The 26,383-nt window shown below is 41.2% G+C and overlaps 2 protein-coding genes across 7 annotated transcripts in view; both read left to right on the forward strand.

Moving 5' to 3' along the window:
• The window catches only part of LOC124615498 (sorting nexin-24-like), an 81,586-nt gene extending 55,627 nt beyond the window's left edge, over window positions 1-25,959 (forward strand). For all 6 annotated transcript variants that reach the window (XM_047143445.1, XM_047143444.1, XM_047143447.1 and 3 more), the window contains exons 4-5: window positions 17,529-17,710; window positions 25,809-25,959. In XM_047143445.1, coding sequence (XP_046999401.1) covers window positions 17,529-17,710; window positions 25,809-25,959 — 333 coding nt within the window. The remainder of the gene's footprint in view (window positions 1-17,528; window positions 17,711-25,808) is intronic.
• Window positions 25,960-25,976: 17 nt separating this feature from the next.
• Window positions 25,977-26,383, forward strand: part of LOC124615497 (putative glycerol-3-phosphate transporter 5) — a 55,672-nt gene continuing 55,265 nt past the window's right edge. Inside the window, exon 1 of the mRNA XM_047143441.1 lies at window positions 25,977-26,102. Within this exon, the coding sequence (XP_046999397.1) occupies window positions 26,004-26,102 (99 nt within the window). The 5' untranslated portion in view covers window positions 25,977-26,003. The remainder of the gene's footprint in view (window positions 26,103-26,383) is intronic.

A 26,383-nucleotide genomic window follows, 5' to 3' on the forward strand; every position in this document is an offset into this window, starting at 1 on the left:
ATTACCTGGGAGTGTGTTGAATGTTCATCCTAGTCGCAGGCAGATTGAGCACAACAATGTGCACCTACGAATCTGTCATCAAAATTCAACCAATTAGTGTCAAAACAGCCAAGCTGAGAGACTGGATGAATGATCATGAATATTATAGGGAAAACCGTCAGTGACAGTGTGTTGTCTGCCCTTGAGAAAGGCTTACCGTATTTACTCGAATCTAAGCCACACTTTTTTCCGGTTTTTGTAATCCAAAAAACCGCCTGTGGCTTAGAATCGAGTGCAAAGTAAGCGGAAGTTCTGAAACATGTTGGTAGGTGTCGCCACAACTAACTTCTGCCGTCAAATATACGTCACACTACACAGGTATGCTTTGCAGGCACAAAGATAAATACTGGCGCCAAAACCTCTGCGTTAGTAAATAAATTAAAAGGTAGAAGAATGTAAACATTATGCCATGTATTCTTCCGTGTTTGCTGCTATTTCATTTAAATCCTGTCTGCCTAATGAACTACGAAACTAGAACAGCAAACGCGGAAGAATATACATATCACATCATGTTTATATTCGTATTATTAATTATGCTGAATAGTGATAGTCATAAACTAAGCACGGCAACTGACTAGATTTTTAAATCTAAGATGATCCTAATTTCTGTGCAGAATGTAATGTGCTAAAGAGTCGTCTGCAAAGATTTTCAAACGGAGCAAAATTTTCACTAAACTTTTGTTCAGAACATCATCTTTCATACGCAGTCTATTATTTGGTTCTTGTTGATCATTATCAAAGAAAGCAGCAGTTTAAGTAACAACAAATAGCAGACTCTCGCCATTGTTTCGCTTATGAGACAATTCCTCTCTTTTTTTTTTTTTTTTTTTGTAAGCCGCGGTAGCACGCACAAAAGCAGGCCTTGCCGCGAGCGACGACAGGTCATAAACATGCATTATCAGAATGTGACAAACAATGCATGACACAGTACAATAATGCATTTTCAGCTTAGAGTGACAAACACCTATAACAAAGAGAACAGCACTTATCATATCAAAGCAAAATAAGTAATCGATTCAAACCAGATGAAGCACGCGAAAAAGGAAGGGTACCCATATAAATACGGCGGAGTGCCTGACACACAGCAGTGGCTACCTGTAAAGCTTAACTGTTAAGCTTACGACTTGAACCAAACTACTGTAGCTGTATCTTCACCCATTCGACCTCAATTGTGTTTCACGTTACAATGGACCAACTGTTTTTCGATTTGGAGGGGCGGTCTAAAACTTTCCTCTCACCTTTAATTTCGAGTCTCAAGTTTCAGGAGCGGCGTAGATTCGGGAAAATTTTTTTTCCTTGATTTCGAGTCTCATTTTTCAGGTGCGGCTTAGATTAGAGTGCGGCTTAGATTCGAGTAAATACAGTAAACTTTGCCCCAATGCCAGCAGCACTACTTGTCACAGAAATCATCAGCGGAGAGGACCAAGGTGCCTCCACTCTACAATCCGATAAGTTGGGGAACATTGAACAAGTTGATGCCAAAGAGTTTGGCTGATTTTTGTGAGTTGACAGTAATTAATGGAACCATTTTGATTGTTCCTTTGCATTTGATGACTGCTATCCTTTTCCCCTCTAAGTTAACCTGGACTCTTATTTAATATTTTCAGTGTTGAGTTTGAATTGAATTAATCTGGTGATCCCAGCAATTTGTAAGCATCAGAATGTAATAGTGAGCAAGTTGGACCAGCATCCAGCAGGAATATCATTGTGTAGCCATAGATTTCCAGTGATATGTTGGTTTTCCTGCATCTTCACTGCTAATAATTTCATAGGTCCTAGAGTTTGAATGTTGTTGCCTCTTGGCTGCGAAAAGATTTTCGTTTCTCCATAGGCAGATGGTGGAAATGGGGCCAGCCTTCTTGCAGATATTGCACATTGTGTTTCTAAATTTGTATTGATAGAAGCTATGGTTCACATTTTAAGCAAGACATAATTTTCCCAATTATGGTTCATTTCTTTTGATGAGTTTCTTAAATGTGACCTTTTCAATTTGTAATGAGTGGTCATTTGAGAAATGTCATATAACTCTTCTGTATTTTCTCTCTTTATTGGTTTCACAGTTCACTGAGTTGCTTCAAATGTGTCCAAAATGTTTAAAATTCCAACCATTGAAAGATTGCTGTATTGCAGAGCTGAAATAAGCAAAGTGTCATCAAGGGTTGGCAGTATGACGACACCTCCAATCAGTCTCAGTATAAGCAGTCTCTTGGCCATCACGTTTGCAAATGAAATTGTAATCCCTATTGTGATGAAGTATCTGTAAGTGGGTGACAGCACATGTGATTTTGCCTTAAACTATGCCAATAGTTGTTTAACAAGCTCAGAATATTTTTTCTTACTTATGCCCTTTTCTCCAAAGAGCAGTGTTGGCAGGTTGAACGTGTCAGTGTCAACCCACGACAGGAAATAAGCCTGTTTCTGGATGCCATCTGTTATCAGGTGTACTTCGAAATGGTGATGTAGGTGGCACAGGCATGTATCCCATCATTCCTTTGTTCTTTTGAATGTGGGGAATGCAGGTACATTTGATTTTTGGTACATTTTTGTCAGCAGTTTTAACAATTCACATTGTTCCATAAACTGCCGCTGTTGGAGTGTAAATATCTCGCTAAGCTCTGCGAGTTCTGCCATTGTCATTGTGGATCGTCTTCACAATTCTTTGAATCTTCATAACTAGATAATGTTATTTTGTAAATGGTCATGTAGTTGTAATTCATGAAACAGTATATTAATGCATAATGTTTATTAACAAAGTATTAATTCTATAGAAACATATTGTAATGTACGCATGTGTAGCAAAATAACAACTGAATACAAAACTGAAAGTCATGGCACTTGTACATACGCATAAAAATTCTATTAAAATGTAGAAAATATCGATTATAACACTGCAACTGCTGTGTTCGGATGCAGGCTGAGTTGGCATCCCTTCGCTCCCAGCTTCAGGCAGTGTTGGCTTCGGTCACACAGCTTGAGGCTGTTGCCAATGGGCATCACTGTGGGGGTCCGGATGGGGGTTTGTCGGGGACGGCCAGCTCGTCCCACGCATCCCCTGATTGGACTACGACTGTGGTTGCCTGGGATACTGCCCGCATTGAGGCTGATCCCTCACCTGTGGTAGAGTGGGAGGTCGTTTCAAGGTGTGGCAGGGGGCGAAAGACATTCCGGAGGGCTGAACGGAAAGCCTCTCCAGTTTGTCTGACGAACCGGTTTCAGGCTCTGTCTCAGGCTGATACTGATCTTCGGCCTGACATGGCTGCTTGTCCTGTTCCAGAGGTTGCCCCTCAGTCTGCAAGATCCGGGCAGTTGCAAAGGGTGGGCTTACTGGTAGTTGGGAGCTCCAACGTCAGGCGCGTAATGGGGCCCCTTAGGGAAATGGCAGCAAGAGAGGGGAAGAAAACCAATGTGCACTCCGTGTGCATGCCGGGGGGAGTCATTCCAGATGTGGAAAGGGTCCTTCCGGATGCCATGAAGGGTACAGGGTGCACCCATCTGCAGGTGGTCGCTCATGTCGGCACCAATGATGTGTGTCGCTATGGATCGGAGGAAATCCTCTCTGGCTTCCGGCGGCTATCTGATTTGGTGAAGACTGCCAGTCTCGCTAGCGGGATGAAAGCAGAGCTCACCATCTGCAGCATCGTCGACAGGACTGACTGCGGACCTTTGGTACAGAGCCGAGTGAAGGGTCTGAATCAGAGGCTGAGACGGTTCTGCGACCGTGTGGGCTACAGATTCCTCGACTTGCGCCATAGGGTGGTGGGGTTTCGGGTTCCGCTGGATAGGTCAGGAGTCCACTACACGCAACATGCGGCTACACGGGTAGTAGGGGTTGTGTGGCGTGGGCTGGGCGGTTTTTTAGGTTAGATGGCCTTGGGCAAGTACAGAAAGGGCAACAGCCTCAACGGGTGCGGGGCAAAGTCAGGGGACCAAGCAGCAATCGGTATTGTAATTGTCAACTGTCGAAGCTGCGTTGGTAAAGTACCGGAACTTCAAGCGCTGATAGAAAGCACCGAAGCTGAAATCGTTATAGGTACAGAAAGCTGGCTTAAGCCAGAGATAAATTCTGCCGAAATTTTTACAAAGGTACAGACGGTGTTTAGAAAGGATAGATTGCATGCAACCGGTGGTGGAGTGTTCGCCGCTGTTAGTAGTAGTTTATCCTGTAGTGAAGTAGAAGTGGATAGTTCCTGTGAATTATTATGGGTGGAGGCTACACTCAACAACCGAGCTAGGTTAATAATTGGCTCCTTTTACCGACCTCCCGACTCAGCAGCATTAGTGGCAGAACAACTGAGAGAAAATTTGGAATACATTTCACATAAATTTTCTCAGCATGTTATAGTCTTAGGTGGAGATTTCAATTTACCAGATATAGACTGGGACACTCAAATGTTTAGGACGGGTGGTAGGGACAGAGCATCGAGTGACATTATACTGAGTGCACTATCCGAAAATTACCTCGAGCAATTAAACAGAGAACCGACTCGTGGAGATAACATCTTGGGCCTACTGATAACAAACAGACCCGAACTTTTCGACTCTGTATGTACAGAACAGGGAATCAGTGATCATAAGGCCGTTGCAGCATCCCTGAATATGGAAGTTAATAGGAATATAAAAAAAGGGAGGAAGGTTTATCTGTTTGGCAAGAGTAATAGAAGGCAGATTTCAGACTACCTAACAGATCAAAACGAAAATTTCTGTTCCGACACTGACAATGTTGAGTGTTTATGGAAAAACTTCAAGGCAATCGTAAAATGCGTTTTAGACAGGTACGTGCCGAGGAAAACTGTGAGGGACGGGAAAAACCCACCGTGGTACAACAACAAAGTTAGGAAACTACTGCGAAAGCAAAGAGAGCTCCACTCCAAGTTTAAACGCAGCCAAAACCTCTCAGACAAACAGAAGGTAAATGATGTCAAAGTTAGCGTAAGGAGGGCTATGCGTGGAGCGTTCAGTGAATTCGAAAGTAAAATTCTATGTACCGACTTGACAGAAAATCCTAGGAAGTTCTGGTCTTACGTTAAATCAGTAAGTGGCTCGAAACAGCATATCCAGACACTACGGGATGATGATGGCATTGAAACAGAGGGTGACACGCGTAAAGCTGAAATACTAAACACCTTTTTCCAAAGCTGTTTCACAGAGGAAGACCGCACTGCAGTTCCTTCTCTAAATCCTCGCACAAACGAAAAAGTGGCTGACATCGAAATAAGTGTCCAAGGAATAGAAAAGCAACTGGAATCACTCAATAGAGGAAAGTCCACTGGACCTGACGGGATACCAATTCGATTCTACACAGAGTACGCGAAAGAACTTGCCCCCCTTCTAACAGCCGTGTACCGCAAGTCTCTAGAGGAACGGAGGGTTCCAAATGATTGGAAAAGAGCACAGATAGTCCCAGTCTTCAAGAAGGGTCGTCGAGCAGATGCGCAAAACTATAGACCTATATCTCTTACGTCGATCTCTTGTAGAATTTTAGAACATGTTTTTTGCTTGCATATCATGTCATTTCTGGAAACCCAGAATCTACTATGTAGGAATCAACATGGATTCCGGAAACAGCGATCGTGTGAGACCCAACTCGCTTTATTTGTTCATGAGACCCAGAAAATATTAGATACAGGCTCCCAGGTAGATGCTATTTTTCTTGACTTCCGGAAGGCGTTCGATACAGTTCCGCAGTGTCGCCTGATAAACAAAGTAAGAGCCTACGGAATATCAGACCAGCTGTGTGGCTGGATTGAAGAGTTTTTAGCAAACAGAACACAGCATGTTGTTATCAATGGAGAGACGTCTACAGATGTTAAAGTAACCTCTGGCGTGCCACAGGGGAGTGTTATGGGACCATTGCTTTTCACAATATATATAAATGACTTAGTAGATAGTGTCGGAAGTTCCATGCGGCTTTTCGGATGATGCTGTAGTATACAGAGAAGTTGCAGCATTAGAAAATTGTAGCGAAATGCAGGAAGATCTGCAGCGGATAGGCACTTGGTGCAGGGAGTGGCAACTGACCCTTAACATAGACAAATGTAATGTATTGCGAATACATAGAAAGAAGGATCCTTTATTGTATGATTATATGATAGCGGAACTAACACTGGTAGCAGTTACTTCTGTAAAATATCTGGGAGTATGCGTGCGGCACGATTTGAAGTGGAATGATCATATAAAATTAATTGTTGGTAAGGCGGGTACCAGGTTGAGATACCAGGTTGAGATTCATTGGGAGAGTGCTTAGAGGATGTAGTCCATCAACAAAGGAGGTGGCTTACAAAACACTCGTTCGACCTATACTTGAGTATTGCTCATCAGTGTGGGATCCGTACCAGATCGGTCTGACGGAGAAGAATTGCTCATCAGTGTGGGATCCGTACCAGATCGGTCTGACGGAGGAGATAGAGAAGATCCAAAGAAGAGCGGCGCGTTTCGTCACAGGGTTATTTGGTAACCGTGATAGCGTTACGGAGATGTTTAATAAACTCAAGTGGCAGACTCTGCAAGAGAGGCGCTCTGCATCGCGGTGTAGCTTGCTCGCCAGGTTTCGAGAGGGTGCGTTTCTGGATGAGGTATCGAATATATTGCTTCCCCCTACTTATACCTCTCGAGGAGATCACGAATGTAAAATTAGAGAGATTAGAGTGCGCACGGTGGGTTTCAGACAGTCGTTCTTCCCGCGAACCATACGCGACTGGAACAGGAAAGGGAGGTAATGACAGTGGCACGTAAAGTGCCCTCCGCCACACACCGTTGGGTGGCTTGCGGAGTATCAATGTAGATGTAGATGTAGACATAATATCTGATGATTTTCCACAATTGACAGCTAAGCGTTATGGACATGCATCATAAATACCGGTGTGATGAAAAAAACATGTATCTTAACAGAAACTGTTGCGAATACACTGCTAGCTGCTACGTTTGTATCATGCAGAGACCAGTGTGACAAAATTAGTAGTTTATCGGTGATATCTGTAAATGGAACAGAAGGTGAGCAAGCTGTACTTGCACAAGCCACACCCCATCTTATGTCTTGTGATGGCTTGAGAAGAGTTAATGCAGTTGTAGATTTATTTTCCATGCCCTGTTTACACTGTTTACTTAGAATATTTGGTGACATTAATAGCCTTGGCATTTACTTTGAGCAATATTTTGTGTCCTAGAACACAATATCACACTTACATTGAAGACTTTAGTCATTCCCACTCCCCCTCTACCCCTGCCCCTCCACTGCGAACGAGATTTATTTATTTATTTTGTAGCATGTTTTTTCTGCTTGTGTTGGCCAGGATTCGACGACTGTGCGAATGTGACTTAATGGGTATAGAATGTCAGATCCCTTAATCGGGCATGTAGGTTAGAAAATTTAAGAAGGGAAATGGATAGGTTAAAGTTAGATATAGTGGGAATTAGTGAAGTTCGGTGGCAGGAGGAACAAGACTTTTGGTCAGGTGATCACAGGGTTATAAATACAAAATCAAATAGGGGTAATGCAGGAGTAGGTTTAATAATGAATAAAAAAATAGGAGTGCGGGTAAGCTACTACAAACAGCATAGTGAACGCATTATTGTGTCCAAGATAGACACAAAGCCCATGCCTACTACAGTAGTACAAGTTTATATGCCAACTAGCTCTGCAGATGATGAAGAAACTGATGAAATGTATGACTAGATAAATGAAATTATTCAGGTAGTGAAGGGAGACGAAAATTTAATAGTCATGGGTGACTGGAATTCGCCAGTAGGAAAAGGGATAGAAGGAAACATAGTAGGTGAATGTGGATTGGGGGGAAGAAATGAAAGAGGAAGCCGCCTTGAAGAATTTTGCACAGAGCATAACTTAATCATAGCTAACACTTGGTTCAAGAATCATGAAAGAAGGTTGTATACCTGGAAGAATCCTGGAGATCCTAAAAGGTATCAGATAGATTACATAATGGTAAGACAGAGATTTAGGAACCAGGTTTTAAGTTGTAAGACATTTCCAGGGGCAGATGTGGATTCTGACCACAATCTATCGGTTATGAACTGCAGATTGAAACTGAAGAAACTGCAAAAAGGAGGGAACTTACGGAGATGGGACCTGGATAAACTGAAAGAACCAGAGGTTGTACAGAGTTTCAGGGAGAGCATAAGGGAACAATTGACAGGGATGGGGGAAAGAAATACAGTAGAAGAAGAATGGGTAGCTCTGAGGGATGAAGTAGTGAAGGCAGCAGAGGATCAAGTAGGTAAAAAGACGAGGGCTAATAGAAATTCTTGGGTAACAGAAGAAATATTGAATTTAATTGATGAAAGGAGAAAATATAAAAATGCAGTAAATGAAGCAAGCAAAAAGGAATACAAACGTCTCAAAAATGAGATCGACAGGAAGTGCAAAATGGCTAAGCAGGGATGGCTAGAGGACAAATGTAAGGATGTAGAGGCTTGTCTCACTAGGAGTAAAATAGATACTGCCTACAGGAAAATTAAAGAGACCTTTGGAGAGAAGAGAACCACTTGTATGAATATCAAGAGCTCAGATGTCAACCCAGTTCTAAGCATAGAAGGGAAGGCAGAAAGGTGGAAGGAGTATATAGAAGGAGTATATAGAGGGTTTATACAAGGGCGATGTACTTGAGGACAATATTATGGAAATGGAAGAGGATGTAGATGAAGATGAAATGGGAGATAAGATACTGCGTGAAGAGTTTGACAGAGCACTGAAAGACCTGAGTCGAAACAAGGCCCCGGGAGTAGACAACATTCCATTAGAACTACTGATGGCTCGGGAGAGCCAGTCATGACAAAACTCTTACCATATGGTGAGCAAGATGTATGAGACAGGCGAAATACCCACAGACTTCAAGAAGAATACAATAATTCCAATCCCAAAGAAAGCAGGTGTTGACAGATGTGAAAATTACCGAACTATCAGTTTAATAAGTCACTGCTGCAAAATACTAACGTGAATTCTTTACAGACGAATGGAAAAACTGGTAGAAGCGGACCTCGGGGAAGATCAGTTTGGATTCCGTAGAAATGTTGGAACACGTGAGGCAATACTAACCTTAAGACTTATCTTAGAAGAAAGATTAAGAAAAGGCAAACCTACGTTTCTAGCATTTGTAGACTTACAGAAAACTTTTGACAACGTTAACTGGAATACTCTCTTTCAAATTCTGAAGGTGGCAGGGGTAAAATACAGGGAGCGAAAGGCTATTTACAATTTGTACAGAAACCAGATGGCAGTTATAAGAGTCGAGGGGCATGAAAGGGAAGCAGTGGTTGGGAAAGGAGTGAGACAGGGTTGTAGCCTCTCCCCGATGTTATTCAATCTGTGTGTTGAGCAAGCAGTAAAGGAAACAAAAGAAAAATTCGGAGTAGGTATTAAAATTCATGGAGAAGAAGTAAAAACTTTGAGGTTCGCCGATGACATTGTAATTCTGTCAGAGACAGCAAAGGACTTGGAAGAGCGGTTGAACGGAATGGACAGTGTCTTGAAAGGAGGATATAAGATGAACATCGACAAAAGCAAAACGAGGATAACGGAATGTAGTCAAATTAAATCGGGTGATGCTGAGGGGATTAGATTAGGAAATGAGACACTTAAAGTAGTAAAGGAGTTTTGCTATTTAGGGAGTAAAATAACTGATGATGGTCGAAGTAGAGAGGATATAAAATGTAGACTGGCAATGGCAAGGAAGTCGTTTCTGAAGAAGAGAAATTTGTTAACATCGAGTATAGATTTAAGTGTCAGGAAGTCATTTCTGAAAGTATTTGTATGGAGTGTAGCCATGTATGGAAGTGAAACATGGACGATAACCAGTTTGGACAAGAAGAGAATAGAAGCTTTCAAAATGTGGTGCTACAGAAGAATGCTGAAGATAAGGTGGGTAGATCACGTAACTAATGAGGAGGTATTGAATAGGATTGGGGAGAAGAGACGTTTGTGGCACAACTTGACTAGAAGAAGGGATCGGTTGGTAGGACATGTTTTGAGGCATCAGGGATCACAAATTTAGCATTGGAGGGCAGCGTGGAGGGTAAAAATCGTAGATGGAGACCAAGAGATCAATACACTAAGCAGATTCAGAAGGATGTAGGTTGCAGTAGGTACTGGGAGATGAAGAAACTTGCACAGGATAGAGTAGCATGGAGAGCTGCATCAAACCAGTCTCAGGACTGAAGACCACAACAACAACAACAGAAGGGACACAACTTAGTGTCATGCTTTACCTCAACAGGTCTGCCCAATCAGTGCCCAAGAGGGTAGACATATGGTCACGCAAAATCACAACACATACCTTAGGTCAGGAAATGGACTTGCATTGTAGCAAGACAAATGTACATATGGACAGTGCAACGATGTCTGGAGCATCACGGACTGTCAGTATAGTGAGTGTTGGTGCCACTTCCCTTAACACTAAAGCATAGAGAAGTCTGCTGACAGTGGTGTGCCCAACAGTGCCACTGGACACACTAATGACACCACCAATCTTTATCTCCCCCGACAGTTCTGTCCTCCCTTCCTTCTTCCTCGGGGATTTTAATGACCATTACTCTCTGTGGGGTGGTACTGTGACCATTGACGGGGGCAAGATTATTAAAGACCTGCTCGCAAGGCTTGATCTTTGCCCCCTCTACACTGGAGCTCCCACACACTGTAGTGTGGCGCACAGCACTTTCTCGGCCATTGATCTTTCTATCTGTAGCCCTGGATTCGTACCCTCTGTTCAAAAGGGAGTTCACGACGATTTGAGTGACAGCAATCTTTTTCCGATTGCCTTGTCTTTTCTTCAGCATCCTTCGCCTGGATGTCCTGCCAGTTAGGCCTGTACTAATGTGGATTGGGATGCCTTTTCTCTGTCTACCATCCTACACACAACATGACGGTATTGATGAGTCCGTACAGAGTTCGACCAACACCATCCTTTCGGCTGCTGCTTCAGCGATCCCCTCCTCCTCGTGTTCTACCTGACAGAAGACTATCTCTTGGTGGACCATGAAATTGCTTCGGTTATTAAAGACCACTGTCATCCACTGTAGTGCTGTAAACAGCATCCGTCTCTCGATCACCACCTGGCCTTTAAACAGATTCATGCCTGGGCCTATTATCTACCCAAATGCCAGAAACAGATTTGTTTGGAGCAATATGTCACTGCTGTAGGGCCATACACTATATCTTCTCAGGTATAGGCAAAGATCAGGCACATTTCGAGTCACCGTCGTCCTACAGGTGTCCCGAGAATCTCCCTGAATGGTGTTATACTCTCCAGCCCAGGCTCTAGCATTGAGCATTTTGCTCAGCATTTCACACAGGCCTCAGCATTGCTCCACTATCCACCCACATTTCATCTCCTCAAATAGCATCTGGAACAACTCCCTTTATCTTTTGTTGTCCGAGCATTTTAATGACCCATTTAGTGGGTGGACCAGACCAGGTGCACAGCCAAATTCTTCAACACTTATTAATGGCTAGCCAATGTCATATACTTGCTCTTGTTAATGGTCTGTGAAGCGAGGGGGATAGCCTTCCCAATGGTGAGAAAGTGTCATTATTCCAGTTTCCAAATAGGGTAAACTGCCTGTTCAGGTAGACAGCTATTGTCCAATCAGTTTAATCAGTGGCCTCTCCAAGTTACTCGAGCAGATGGTGAGTCAAAGGCTATATTGGTGCCTTGAATCCCAGGACCATTTGTCTTTGGTCCAGGGTGGTTTTTACCAAGGCCATTCTATTGCAGATAATTTAGTCTACCTGGAGTCTGTGATCTGAACTGCTTTTGCCTGGCATCAACACCTTGTTGCAATCTTCTTTGGTCCTAAAAAGCATGTGATACCACATTGGGCCATCTCATCCTTAACACCTTATGTGAGTGGGGCATCTATGACCCACTCTCAGGTTTTATCTGGAACTTTCTTTCATGTAACATTTATCAGGTACAGGTTGGTGCCTCCCCTAGCCCCTTCAGTCTGCGAGAGAATGGGGTATCTCAGTATTCCATTTTGAGTGTCCTCTTGTTAGTGGCAACCAATGGTCTGTGGTGGCTGTGGGACCTAAGGTGTCCCCCTCTTCGTTTGCTGATGACTTTTGCATTTACTTTTATTCATCCATGATGGGTATTGTAGAATGCAGACTGCAGGGAGCAATACACAGAGTGCAATCTAGGGCTGTCACTCAAGGCTTCCAGTTTTCGGCTGCCAGGACTGGGATTATGCATTTCTGTTGACGTCATACGGTGCAACTCCATCCAATGTAGGGACTCTCATTGGTTTATGGGACTGGGCTTTGATGCCCAGTTGACTTGGTTTCCCTATCTTCAACTAAAGCAGACATGTGGGTCGCATCTCAACACTGTTCATTGTTTCAGCAATACCTACTGGTGTGTGGGCCACTCTACTCTGCTCTGGCTCTAAAAAGCATTAGTCCAGTCCTGTCTAGATTATGGGAGTCTTGCATATGGCTCTGTGTCACCTCGATGTTACAGATTCTGGACTCTGTACACCATTGTGGGGTACAACTGGCAACTGGTGCCTTTCGGAATAGCCCCATGATCAACCTGATGGCAGAGGCCATGGTTCCATCACTGCGGGGTCTGCTTCTGCGTTATGCATCCACTGCTTCCCAGAGCACCCAAACTACTGTCTCCTCTTTCTAGACATGGAGGTACATCTCCTGCAACGATGACCCAGTTCTGATGTTACAATCCCATTTGCATCTGGTCCCTTTTTTCAGAACTCTGGCTTTCCCTGTACCACCACTTCTCCCGGCCTGCTCACATACACTTCCATAGTTCATCCCTGTCCACAGCTTTGTCTTGACCTATCACAAGGTCTGAAAGACATGGCTCTGCCTAAGGGCCTCCACCACCAATTATTGTCCAGTCTAGCCTTGTTTCAGGGTAGGGTAGTAGTTTGTACTGTTGACTGGATGGTTTGCGATCACACTGGCTTTGCTTCCATTCATGCGGGATGTAATGAACTCTACGCCTTGCTGGATGTGTTTTAGTAGCCATCTCTCATGCTCTTAATCATATCCGTTCCTGTGCTGGGAGTCCTTCCTCATCTGTAGCAACCCCTTGAGCAGTTTACAAACTTTTGACCGGCATTAACCTCATCATCCCTTGGTCCTGACTTTCCAGGATTCCCATTTTGCCCTCAATGTGGTCACTCAGTGGTCTTTGTCTGGACCCAGGGTCGCGTTGGGATCCCAGAGAATAAACTCGCTTACAGGCTGGCTAAATTGGCTACAGGCAAGCTGCTGCTTAAGATTGATATTTCAGAACTGGACTTGTGATTAATATTATGCCGCCACATTCTGATGATGTGGAATACGGAATGGCATATTCCTTCACCGAACAAACTATGGGCGATAAAGCAGACCACAAATTTGTGGAGGTCCTCCATGTGAACCTCACACAATGTCTCCGTCTTAATTTGCCGGCTCGGCATTGGCCATATTTGGCTGACTCACGTTGATTTCCTCTGTTGCTGGGGTCCACCCCACTCTCGTTCTGGTGCCATTTGCCAGTGGTCCACAATTTGCTGGACTATTCTAATCTACCCGCCCTGTGGCATACTCTTAATCTTCCTAACTCACTACGCCTGGTGTTGGCGGACGATGCCTCAGTGGCTGACCTGGTTTTACAGTTTATTTGTGAAGGGGATTTTCATCACTCTACCTATCGGAGGGCACCTCAGCCTCTTTGGCCGATTGAGGGCTTGGCAAGATGGCCTATTACCTCCTCTGCCCTGACCAGTCAATGGCCCAGCATTCATCTTATCTGTTATTTTGTTCTTCTTCCCCCTTCTCACACACTCTGTTTTACTTGGTTTCTTCCTATGTTTACTTGATGTTCTTCCTGTGCTTTTCTCGCCCTGTCCATATGTCACTAGTCTTTTCTGTGTATTGTTGAGTGGTATGTATGTGTGTGTGTGGGCGGGGGGCGGGGGGGGGGGGAGATAGAGATAGAGAGAGAGAGAGAGAGAGAGAGAGAGAGAGAGAGAGAGAGAGAGAGAATGTCCCCAATCACGCTCTCTGCCTTTGAGGGCCTCTGGGAGACCTTGGGAGTTTTCTTTCTGTAGGTTTTGCCTTTCTTTGGTGTGCAGTTTTGGTAACTTGCTTGTTCCAGGTAAGAGGAACTGATGTCATAGTTTGGTCCCTTTAATCATTAAACCAACCAACCAACAACCCTGTCAGTAGTTTGCATAGCTTTCTGTCTGTTATAGTTTGTGGCTGTCTCCTATGTTGAAAAATTGTATGATGTTATCTTTCAGCTAGATAAACAAGACTGTGTTTTGCCCATTATGTTGTGACTCATCTCCTTACAGAGGAGTATTTAACTGTTGCCTTGGTGGCCAGCACATTGTCCAGTTCCTTCAGACTATTGAAAACATGGGCATGGGTTGATGAGAGAGTGGCTCACTGTCAGTCGCCAGCAGCAAAGAGTGACGTACCCGTATCTGTCATGCTAGCTCAGTCTGGTTCGGTACTCAGCTGGTTAGCACTATTGTTGCTACCATAGGTGGCAGCTCTGCTTACTAAATTTTGCACTCTGTATACCCTGAAACCACTATGCATGTAATTTTGTGTCTTTTCTGGTACATTGTATATGCACAAGAAGTAAAATTTCATTATTTGTGCCCTTCCTAGAGTTGCAGTTTGAATGGCCAGCATTGTAGGAACACAGTCTGGTAAGTAAGTGTGTGGTCAGCATTACACACAAATGGAAAAAGATATTGCCTTAGTTCTTTCTCAGCCAAATGAGAGGTAATCTTTGTCCATCATGCAATGTCCATAAAGCATTAGTTTACTTTGAGTTCTTGACTGAGATACATAAGAAGAGACATGACTGCAGCTTCCACATTGTGTTTTGAGGCTGTCAGCAGCCATCCCAAAGGTTCGAAAGTGAGTCATTCCATGGCATCTAAATATATGGGGAAATCAGTCATTTTCACAAAAAGTGGGTAACATGCTATAAATTGGTTAAAAACATAGATGACTTTGAAGAATGTTGTTCGATTGGTTAAGTGACTCCAAAAGTGGGAAAAATGATTGAAACCTTTTTTGGGAAACCCATTAACGCTTCATGACGCACAAAGCAAAATTCACTTTGAAACAGCTCACAACTCAGATTCGACACATTTGGAGGTCTCTTCTATGTGGAAAACATGCCTCACGGGTGCCAAGCAATTATTGATGCTAAGGGTGTCTGGGTGTATCATTAATTGTAATTGCATATTTCTTTTTTCATATATGATGTATGTTTATGTTTTAGTTTGTTGTCAAATATATTTTTCTACTGATTAACCCGACCACAATCTTACTTACCAGATTATAGACCTGGCAGACCAATTGAAGTCACAAAACACGAGTATTTTATTTGGTTGTACTCTTCACTCTTAAATCAGTTGGGCTTATTTGAAATGTGCATCACAGGAGGCAAATTGTTCAAGTAATTGCTAATGCTTTACTAAAACTGCAATGTGGCTCCAGTGGCAAATTGTACACACTGGAATAAACAACGATAAACAACATTAGGACTGATGGTCCCCCTTTCATCCGTGTCTCTTAAATTTCTTTATTCAGTGTGATTGGTCTCAGTGCTACACTGCACCATCAGACACTCAGTTGCAATAACTGGATCTAATCCAGTTAGGATTACAAGGGGTAAAATTAAAACACTGTCTGCAGATCTGTTTGTGTATGGAGAGTTTGGTACGCACACCAAAGCAACAGCTGATACAAATATTTGAATTTGGACACACTTTTTGTTTGGTGTGTTCGGTGAGACCTGGGGATGCTGGTTTAGTTTTATCCCATGCAATGGGAGGATGGGAAGCTGGTTTGGATCCAGTTATTGTCAGTTTGTCAATTCCTGAAGACAGTGTAGCAGTAGCAAGACCAATCACATTGAATAAAGAAATTTAAGAGCCACTGTAGCAGTGAAACCACTTGCACTGAATGAAGAAATTTAGAACACGCACTGAAGGTGATACCATCAATCCTCACATACTAACCAGATGTCTTCTTGCTTCCCATAGATGAATGTAAGTTGAAATAATTGTCTTGTAGTACTGGACTGTGTCAAAGATTTTTCATAACACTGTGAGTATTAGTATTGTCTAGTTGTTAATGTAATAGTCTTGCAGTGTGTTAACTATATTAAATATTTAAATTTTCCTTGGAAATGATCAGTCTTGAATGATGTACAATTTACTTTCTACAGTATAGCCAGCAGTGCTATGTTACTCAAACTATCATGTAACCTTTACTACATTGGTTTTGGTTTGGTTAAGGCATTAATGTCAGTATCTCAATTTTTCTGTTTCATAGATGTAGACTCAGAAATCTGTTGCTGCTGACCTGAGTGTTGTTGTTTGTTATGTATTGATTTTAATTTACAGTAGTAGTTCACCTGTTGCTTTAGCATAGTGTGTGACCATAATTGTTATGATGAGATGTAAGAAATGGTCTCAGTATTGTCTACAAGCAGAAGGTTACTTAAAAATGAAAATTAACACGTTACTGTTTCTGTAATAGGCAGTAAAGGGTAAAAACAAGGAGAGTTTTCAAAAGGACCAAAATAATGGGATTCACATGTGAGCAGGAGGGGGAGGGGAAATAAGGTGGTAATAATGGAAAAGTGCATTGAAGATATACACCAATAGAAACATGAGGTGGTGTTTGACCTGCAGGTAGCAAAGGCAGACAGATGTTTACTACAATCTGTCAGTATACTGTCATTTAAAATGATAAAATATATAAAGGTGTCAAGAGGGCACAGGATTCAGTGGCAGATGTGAACAGAATCATTGACTAAATGATATTTTCAAAAATGAATGATGATGAAATAAGGAAAAACACAAAAGCTGAACAACAATGTGTCACCTCAGTGCACACAATAAACACTAGTACCCACTTAACGTTCAAGTGTATGAAGGTTTGAGATGAATTGTGCAATTTTTTTTGGATAATAAGCGTACAGTCAGTACACAGCATTTCATATTTAATGATAACTGATAACATAGCTTTCATATTATGTGCAGTTGGAGTGGACAAAAGTTGCTAATTAATAATGTAGTTTTTATGACAGTTAAATTATTATCAAGAATTCCAGGTTCTTTAAGTGTCTGCACCTGATACGAACTTATGATCTGTGAAAAAAAGCCAAGGTTGTCGTGAGTGGAGTACTGTTTAAACACAATGAAAGTAATCCACAAAGTCAGTGTCCAAAGCAGGTTGAAACCTGAATAGCAATTAGGCTAGACTTAAACAAGTTTGTGCAGCATACAGTGCTAGACTGGGGCTGCAGCCTCTCGGCTAGAGCCAAACCACAATCGGTGGAGACCATGCGATCCAGTAATTGTGCCTGCGCAAGTCTAACTGTAGTGCCTCCGTTTTACTGTCAGTCACTTTCACTGGCAGGGATATTAAATTCTTTTTACAGTATTTGTATGGTGGAAGAGTTTGTGAATGCTATTACTTGAATTTTCTTTGATGGTTACAGTTACGGAAACACTACAGTACACCAGAGTTTCCACCAAAACGTGTGCGCAGCTCACACGCAAAGGTACTGCAACGACGGCAGCAGTCTCTGGAGCGGTACCTTCGTGCCATGCTGGCAGCAGATCAATCGAGTCGCTCTCAGGTTCTTACATTTTTAGGTGTACCACAGGAAGAGCAGTTTGGGTGAGTTTCACATGGCAAATTTATCTAAGCATTAAATTTTGTTTTTTTTTCTTTTAACTCCGTTTATTTTGTACATAGCAAACAGGAAAATTTTCAGTCACAAAAAAATTGGAGAGAGAGTGTGAGATTGAGATTGTGTAACACTCCACACTCTACTTATGTTCTCATATTTAGTTTATGCTATCAATTTCATAGCTGTAAAACTCCATCACATGTTTAGACGGCTATCTAAATCAAAATAATCTAAGAAAAGTTACACAGATGCCTCGTGTAGCATGTTTCATTACTGTTAAATAGGTACGTGTCTCTCGACATCAGAATAACTGTTGCCAATACCTTCTTCAATCATACACTTGTGAAATAAGCTTGCACATTGGATCCACAATGTTTATTGTATTTGAATTGCTTGATGCACTCCATGAACATTGGATTTGGACAGTCATATGGACAGATGAGTATGAAGTTATGACTTTAAACAATGGAAAATCCAGGATGGAATGTAACAATATTATGAAAAGGGTAGTTGCTACTAACTCGCAGGCGATGCAGCATCTCTGCTATATGGTAAGTAGCAACTATCCTTTTCGTAAAATTATGACCTTAGAATCAATTATATACGATACATACAATGTTCATTTTTAAAGTCAACTGAATGAAAAATTATGAACATACTGTTGTGCCATGCTTCCATAGTTATGTTAAAACATAATTTCCATAGTTATGTTAAAACATAACTATGGAAATTAAATAACTGTATTGTTCAAATTTGGAAATTTATAACACATGCAGTGAGACGTCTGTTTCTTCCTTATAAACAACTAAATATTAAATTATGTAAAGATTCTTGCTTCCTAGCAGCTGAGCATACATTGTTGTGGTGGCAAATATGATACAGTTTCTTCAAGTCTCAAATATGGTGGCTTGTTAGGGGCTCGCCATATTGCCGACAAGAGCCATAGTTCTTGAAGTGGCTGTAGTGTAATTGTTTGACCACCACAAATATCCAAAATGCCTTGTCTCTAAAAGCACGCCAAGATCATCTGAAGAAAATCACCCGGGGGAAAGATTGCGTAGTTCTCAGATTTACTCAATTTAGTATTACAAACACCAGTTCAACATAATAAAGGTTCATTGGCAGATGCACAGTCATTTACAATTACTAAATCAGTTTTACAAGTATTAACTATTAATTTATGCTACACATATTCATAAAGCATTCAGGTATTTAAAAACAATGATACGAGGGTAATCCCAACAGTAAGGTCTCCTATTTTTTTATAAGTGCATAGACCTGTTTATTTCTACAATGCTTTACATCAATTTACAGCTTGAGCATTTAGCTCTATTTTGACATAAATACCATTTCTGTCAATGCATTTTTGTGGACGCTGTGGCAGTTTTTGTATGCCTATGTCATACCAGCTTGTCGCCATGCTGTTCAGAAAGTTATGAACCTCTTCTTTCACGTCGTTGTCGGAGCTGAATCGCTTTCCGGCCAAATGTTCTTTTAACCTAGGGAACAAGTTAGTCAGTGGGCACCAAGTCAGGACTATAGGGAGGGTGGGTGGGTGGGTGATTATGTTCCACTGAAACTGTCGCAGGAGAGAACGGTTTGCCGAGCGGTGTGTGGGCCAGCGTTGTCATGGAGAATGTGCACACCCTTGCTCAACATTCCTCTTCTCTGGTTCTGAAATGCTCGTTTGAGTTTTTTCAGAGTCTTACAGTACCTGTCAGCGTTAATTGTGGTTCCGGAAATTCAGGTCCAATGACGAGGTGAAAGAAGAGGTTCAAAACTTTCTAAACAGTTGGCGGCGAGCTGGTATGACATGGACATGCAAAAACAGCAACAGCATCTACAAAAATGCATCAACAGAAATGGTGATTATGTTGAAAAATAGCTAAATGTTCAAGCTGTAAACTGATGTAAACCATTGTAGAAATAAACAGGTCTATGTACTTATAAAAAAAATTGGACTTTTTTTTTTTGGGGATTACCCCCATAGTAATAGAGTTTCACTGGCTGCATTTACCAACCAGTATTGATTGTCATATTATTAATATTTAAAAACACAGTATATTCAAGGTAATTTGATGTTACATAACATCAATAGTTAAATGTTTTGTCCAGTATTCTTTGTTTGTTGAGGTCTCCTCAGTGTTTTGTTCCTCCTCGAGCCTTGCAACAAGTCATCAATTGCAACTGGCTTTTTGACAGTTGGAGGAATAGGCAGATAAGAGAGAGACTTTATTTCTTCCACCAAGAAGTCTGTGCACATTATCTTCAGCAGTTCACATTCTGTATTAAACTGTCCTGAATTTCAGATGGGGGACACGGTTCTTACTTTTAAAGATACCACAAGGTTTCTGGGCCTCAAATTTGACTCTCAACTTTCACGGTTGCCACAGCTTAAGGATCTTAAAAGATGGCCCTTAAAAGCCCTCAGCATTTTAAAATGTCTTAGCCATAATTCATGGAGAACAAACCGAACTTGTCTGCTCCAGTTTTACAAGACCTTTGTGCGATCTTGGCTTGATTGTGGGTGCACAGTGTACGGGTCTGCATGACCTTCTTATTTGAAAATGTTGGACATGGTGCACCATGAAAAAAATTGACTGGCCACTGGGGCTTTTTGGACTCGGTTTCATACTGAGTCTTTGTGCTGAGGCTAGCGAGCTGCCTCTTCGCATCAGGCAATGATTCCTCGTCGTGCAGCTGGCTTATAAAACACTGTCCATGCCATACACACCTACACAACATTTAATTACTCAGTCACAAATGGAAAGGGTTTTCCATAATTGACAGTGAGCAATTAGGCCCTACAGGGTTCAGGCAAAGAGTTGCCTTTTAGAAATGGGTGTGACATGTTGGAATGTTTTATGCCAAGATTGGAGCAGGGGCTCAGTATTATTTTGAACTTGATGAATTATAAGGCAGATTACACTCCAGTTTTGTGTTTCAATCTCTCTCTCTCTCTCTCTCTCTCTCTCTCTCTCTCTCTCTCTCTCTCTCTCTCTCTCTCTCTCTCTTTAAAAAGGTTTTAGATAGAAATCACAGTTTTAAAGTTGTGTACACTGATGACTCCAAACACAGGACTCCCTAGACTGCTCAGTAACACTCCCTGACTGTGTCTTCAGGGTTCATCTTCCCCTTCAACATGCTGTACTACCTACAGAGCTCCATGCAGTCCTAAAGGCACTGTAGTAAGTGAATGGTCTCATAGCAAACAATTTCTCATCTACTCCAATTCCTTTAGTGCCCTGCAATCTTTGCAACACATATGCGCTGCAGAGAAAATGGTCTAGCTCGTACATGACTGGCTGTATATTCCTCAACAGTGACAGAAGCAGCTGTCATTCTGCTGGGTACCAGGACATGTGGGAATTTCAGGTCATAAGCAGGCCTCCCAAGGAGGCCTGCAGGAAACATGATGTGCTATTCCCCTGCAGGCTGTTATTTTGCTAGTGAGTCAGAAATCCAGACATTTGTGGGGGAAGGGGGGAGGGGGGGGGGGCAGCTGGCAGCGACTGACAATAAGCTATGGTTGGTGAAACAAACTGTCTTGCTGTGGCATTCCACATGCCGGTCACTTGGGCAGGATGAAGGGTCTCTGATCCTTCTTGGAATTGGGCCCTGCTCTCTTACATATGGCTTCCTACTCTTACTCAGGTAAGAGGAAACCACCCCCACTCCCAACCTGCCCTGTGTGCGGTACCTGTGGCATGCAAATCACTGTCTTGTAACAGTTTCATAAGGGCACTAAAGACCTAGCTTTATGCACCCAGACCACTATACAGGTTGAGATATATGATGCAACACCCCTTTTATTTTGTGAATGATTTTAGATATCAAAATGAGGTTTTTGGCAAATGATATTACACTAAGGGGGCATGTACTTGGTATACGATAGTCTTAACTATTGTCTCAATCAAGATACTGAAGCAAGTATGACTTTAAAAAAATAGAATGATATAAATTTTTAATGGCATCTGAAAGCACTCGAAAAGATGACTACAGTGATGTAATGCTTGATAATGTTGAGGTTGTTACTCTCTGCAAAAGAATCTGAGAAATACTGTAAAATTCAAAGGCAAGTCTACCAGAATTGGCTAGTCTGCTGTATAGATTCTTATACCAGGCTAGATCATTGTATCAAGCCTTTTAACTCTTTACTTGTCTGCACTTCATAATTAGCAGGAACTGTCTCATCTGTCAGCAGGTCATTTCCGCTTCCACATTCCTTTGCTGCAGACGTGTACACCTATGAGGAGAAGTTAGACGTGCTACTTTTATACGGCAAATGGTGGCAGAGACATATTGTCAAGGAGTGTGGGATCAGCCAGAGGAGTGTCATTTACATCAGTCATTGACATAAATTCCACCCATATCGTCTGTCGCTACTTTAGTCACTCAGAGGATGTGATTTTGAAAGTGTTATAGAATTTTATTGGTTTGCCATGTACCACTTTGGAGGTAACACTACATTTTTCCAATATGTGCTCTTTACCACAAAGCAACATCCATGAACTGTGGTTACACAAATTTATGTAACATGCAGTCCTGGGCAGCAGAAAATCCACACTGCTTAGTCAGGCACAAAAACAATTACCATGAAGCCTAAACATTTGATGTGGCATTGTAATAAATTCCATGTGACATCATAATAAATTCTATTGTGGGACCTTACTGTGTCCATGGGATGTTAAATGGAAATAGCTATGCACACTTCCTTGTGTACTTTCTGTCTGTTCTTCTAAAAGAGGTACCCTGGATAAGCAACAGTGGATTTGATTCACACCTGATGGCTGCCCAGCTCACTCGTCTGATCTTGCGCTGCAAATACTGAGTAAAAAGTTCACTGGCCATTGGATAGTATGGTTTGTTGCAGTACAATGGCTAGCCAGGTATCTTGATTTGACTTCCCTTGATTTCTTTCTGTAGGAATCTCTGAAAGATACACTCATGAAGCCCCAACTAAGCATGCAATGAAGTATCATCTAATGTACTTTCATCTGTTCATCTGCCTCATGAATGGTAATTGAAAGTGTGCCTTGCAGTCAGTGGCAAACAATTTGAGTACATATTTAAGTAAGTTGTGATAGTATATTTTGTCACAAAAAGTATTTATTTTGTGTGACATGTTGCCAGTAATCCTAAATAAATCGTTTAGTTTATTTAAATTGTATTCCATCTAATCACAGTTTTGACAAATATTTATGGACACATTTGTTTGACTGCATGTGGTTCACTTTAAGAAGCATTCAGGCATGTCCAGTCAAAGAATTTTTTTTTAATCAAAGAAAGCAGTACAGCTGTTTATCATTATGAAGTATGAATTCCAACATTTCTACTTTGGCTTTGACAAGTAAGTGTAACTGGGAGGATTTGAAAGGAAAAGTGCCTGACAAAACTATAGTTGTTTCCACAAAAACATGAAAACTTTACACACATTTGATTAGTACACCAGAAGCATATGCCATAGTTCCATATATAAAAATTATAGCTGACCCTGTGTCTGTGTCGTACAGGAAATGAGTTTTATCTTATAAGCATAGGCCCATCTTGCTGTGTATGACGGAGCCTCGCATTAGAATTCTGCTTGGCAGTGTTTACACCTACTATAACTGTCTCTTTGCTTTCCAAATTTAGTACATTTCTCTGATTCTATTGTGAAGAGTTTCAAGAGCAGTATTAACAAGTATTCATACACCTCTTTGCAAGCTCTTCTGGATGCCCTTAAAAATGGTATATCAGTCTATAAAAAAAAAATCATACTTGCTTCAATATCTCAACCTACATAAGTGTGAATACACTGTATCACATACCAAAAACCTCATTTTGATATGTGGAACTGTTCCAAAAATAAGTAGATAAATAAATAAATAAAGTAAAAACGAAGGGCATTACGTCTTGTGTGACTCGCCCTGTATCACCACCACCACCACCATCATTATTGTGTGTTCGTTTTAAGTCTCAGAACAAAAGCTTTATGTTTCTGACAGTGCTTTGACATTTCCTTGTAATTAAGCATTTAAAACATTTCAGTAAACGGCATTCAATGTTTTCTGCCTATGGTCCTGCCCAGCGTAACCAGGGGATGAGAATGAAGTGGTGCAAATGGAAAGACAGTTGTATCAGGACTCGTCTAGAGCAGTACATTTGCAGTTTCAGCTTGACAAATTGCCCTCAAAGCCTTATCATGTGTCAAACAGTTTCCATGCAATGTGAGTTGTTTTGCAAGATTTATGTTCTGCATTAAATATACCATGCACCTGTCCAAAAAGCAGAGAAGAGGAGCTTTACCATTCAGTGTGGACTTGGAATTGCCTTATTTTTACATATCATTTGAATGCTATGCACAGTGCATACTATTACATCATATTATTGTGTGCTGGAAAAAAGATGCATTGGATCACCATTGCTACTTGAAAACAAAAGCAACATTCTCTTGGCTTTTGGAGAGATTTTATCTCTCTTATAAATAAATAGAACAGATGGCAAGTATATCCATGATTTTCAGTGGGTTGGTAACTTTGCATTTAAAGTAGACAACACCAATTATTTCCATACTTTAAACCTCTTTACGCAACAGGAGAAATATGTGACAGGTGTGCCAAACAGAATGGATACTTTGAAACAAAAATTAAACCTATGGGGAAATAAATTTCAATTTCAAGACAAAGGCCATTTCCTGGGAGTAAGTTATGGAGCAGACATGGATGACTACAATTCAGCAATTGAAACATTCTAGGAAGAGTTTTCTAGAGGTTCTGAAACACATTAATGAGCAGTTTCAAGATTGCTTACATGGTACTTGCGTTTGGCTGCTGATGTATCAATGTACGTCTATCTTAAGTTAATAGACCTATAGTGTAACACCCAATTCAAGAATCTGTTTCTTCAATCCTAGAATTTACAAGAGTTTTATAATACAAGTGCTCTCAAGCAGTATCATCAATTACACACAAATATGTTAGTTACGTCAATGTTTATTGCAGGTTATCTATGTGAATTTGTGTCCTCTGTCATGATTTTATCAAGTACAGCCAGCTTTTGGATCAACATATCTTGATCTGCATATTGGCACATTCTGAAGCATTGTTCTGTATACATTACACATTGTCAAATCCAAATGTTTGAATGTTATATCTTGATAGTAAGTGTGTGTGTGTGTGTGTGTGTGTGTGTGTGTGTGTGTGTGTGTGTGTGTGTGTGAGAGAGAGAGAGAGAGAGAGAGAGAGAGAGAGAGAGAGAGAGAGAGAGAGAGAGAGTGAGAGAGTGAGAGAACGAACTGTTTTGTCTAGCAAATAAAATGTAATGTCATCTAATTTCATAATTTTATGTAACATGGTTAATAAGAAATTTAGAGCATTGATGTAATGATCTAAAGTTGAAAACAAGTGTTACCAATTATTTCCTGGTTTGAAGACTGAGTTGCAATATTAAAGTTCTAGTAGTCTCATTGTACTAGACATGCACCATTTGCCATTTCCCACTTGACATGGCCATCATATGGTTGTTCCATTTGCACGGCTTTGAATAGCGCACTGGTGGAGGGAAGTCAAAGTACTGGTCAAATGTGGCTGTGCTCCTGGGGCACAAGGATGCATGAAGCATCCAAATCTTGCCCAGGCCTAGTCTAATACATAGTTTAATGTTCTTATATGTGCATAACCTTATGTCATCTATGTTGACTGTGTGTTGGAAACTGCGAGTGTTCACACAAACATGGCACAAGATGTCACAAGCATCGAGTTACATGCACGCATATCATTGTTGGCTTAACACATCCTTTGGAATGTGACTGTAATTGTCACAGTCAAATGTGTGAAGATAGAGAATCGATCTTTCTAAAGTGGTTTGCTTTTGATAAAACACTGTGGTGAAAATGAATTTTATTTATGTAATAACTAAGTCATGAATGGATAAACTTATCATTCTTTTGATTTTTGCCTATTTTTATCAGTCTATTCCTCAAAAGGGAGGCTTTTTGAAGGTCAGCTGTTTGTAGATCTGTTTTCTTTTCGTGACTGTCCTCTGTGATCTCAGCAATTGCAGAGGTTATATCTAACATAGTGAAAATTAATATTTTTTCCCCAGGTCTTCAGAGAACATTGAAGATAAGAGCATTGATCACCAACCAGTCTTCTATTTCAAGGCAGACCCTTTCTTGGAGCATGTTGGAGATGATGCATCATCTGATATTATAATTCAAGGTGTTTTCCAAGCACTATATGGGAAAAACGAGTAGGTGGAATAACTATTTGAGATAATTGTCAAGCCACCTGCAGAAAAATGTCACTTATTAGACGCATGCAGTGGTTGGTATTTGGAGGTGTATGGCTCGTGTATGCTTCAACATATTTGTTGCGCAAACCTTTGGGTGTGATAAAGGTAAGAAACACATTTTTTTGTCTTTAACAATTTTGTGTTAGCATTGGTAACACAGGCATCGTTCCTGTAGTATGGATGTTCATGCCATTATCATAATCATATCCACAAAAGTATTTTTGTCAATTTACTGTAAGGAAGATACTTTATATTCTTCTGCAGCAAGTGACCTTTATCTGTAAGAATTGCACCATGGTGACATTTGAGTTTGTGACATTTCGCACAAAAATATTTATCATAACTTCTGTGTAATACTTAGCTGACATCATATTACATTCAGCTTG

This window comes from Schistocerca americana, chromosome 5 (genome assembly GCF_021461395.2).
Source record: "Schistocerca americana isolate TAMUIC-IGC-003095 chromosome 5, iqSchAmer2.1, whole genome shotgun sequence".
Lineage (NCBI taxonomy): Eukaryota > Metazoa > Arthropoda > Insecta > Orthoptera > Acrididae > Schistocerca > Schistocerca americana.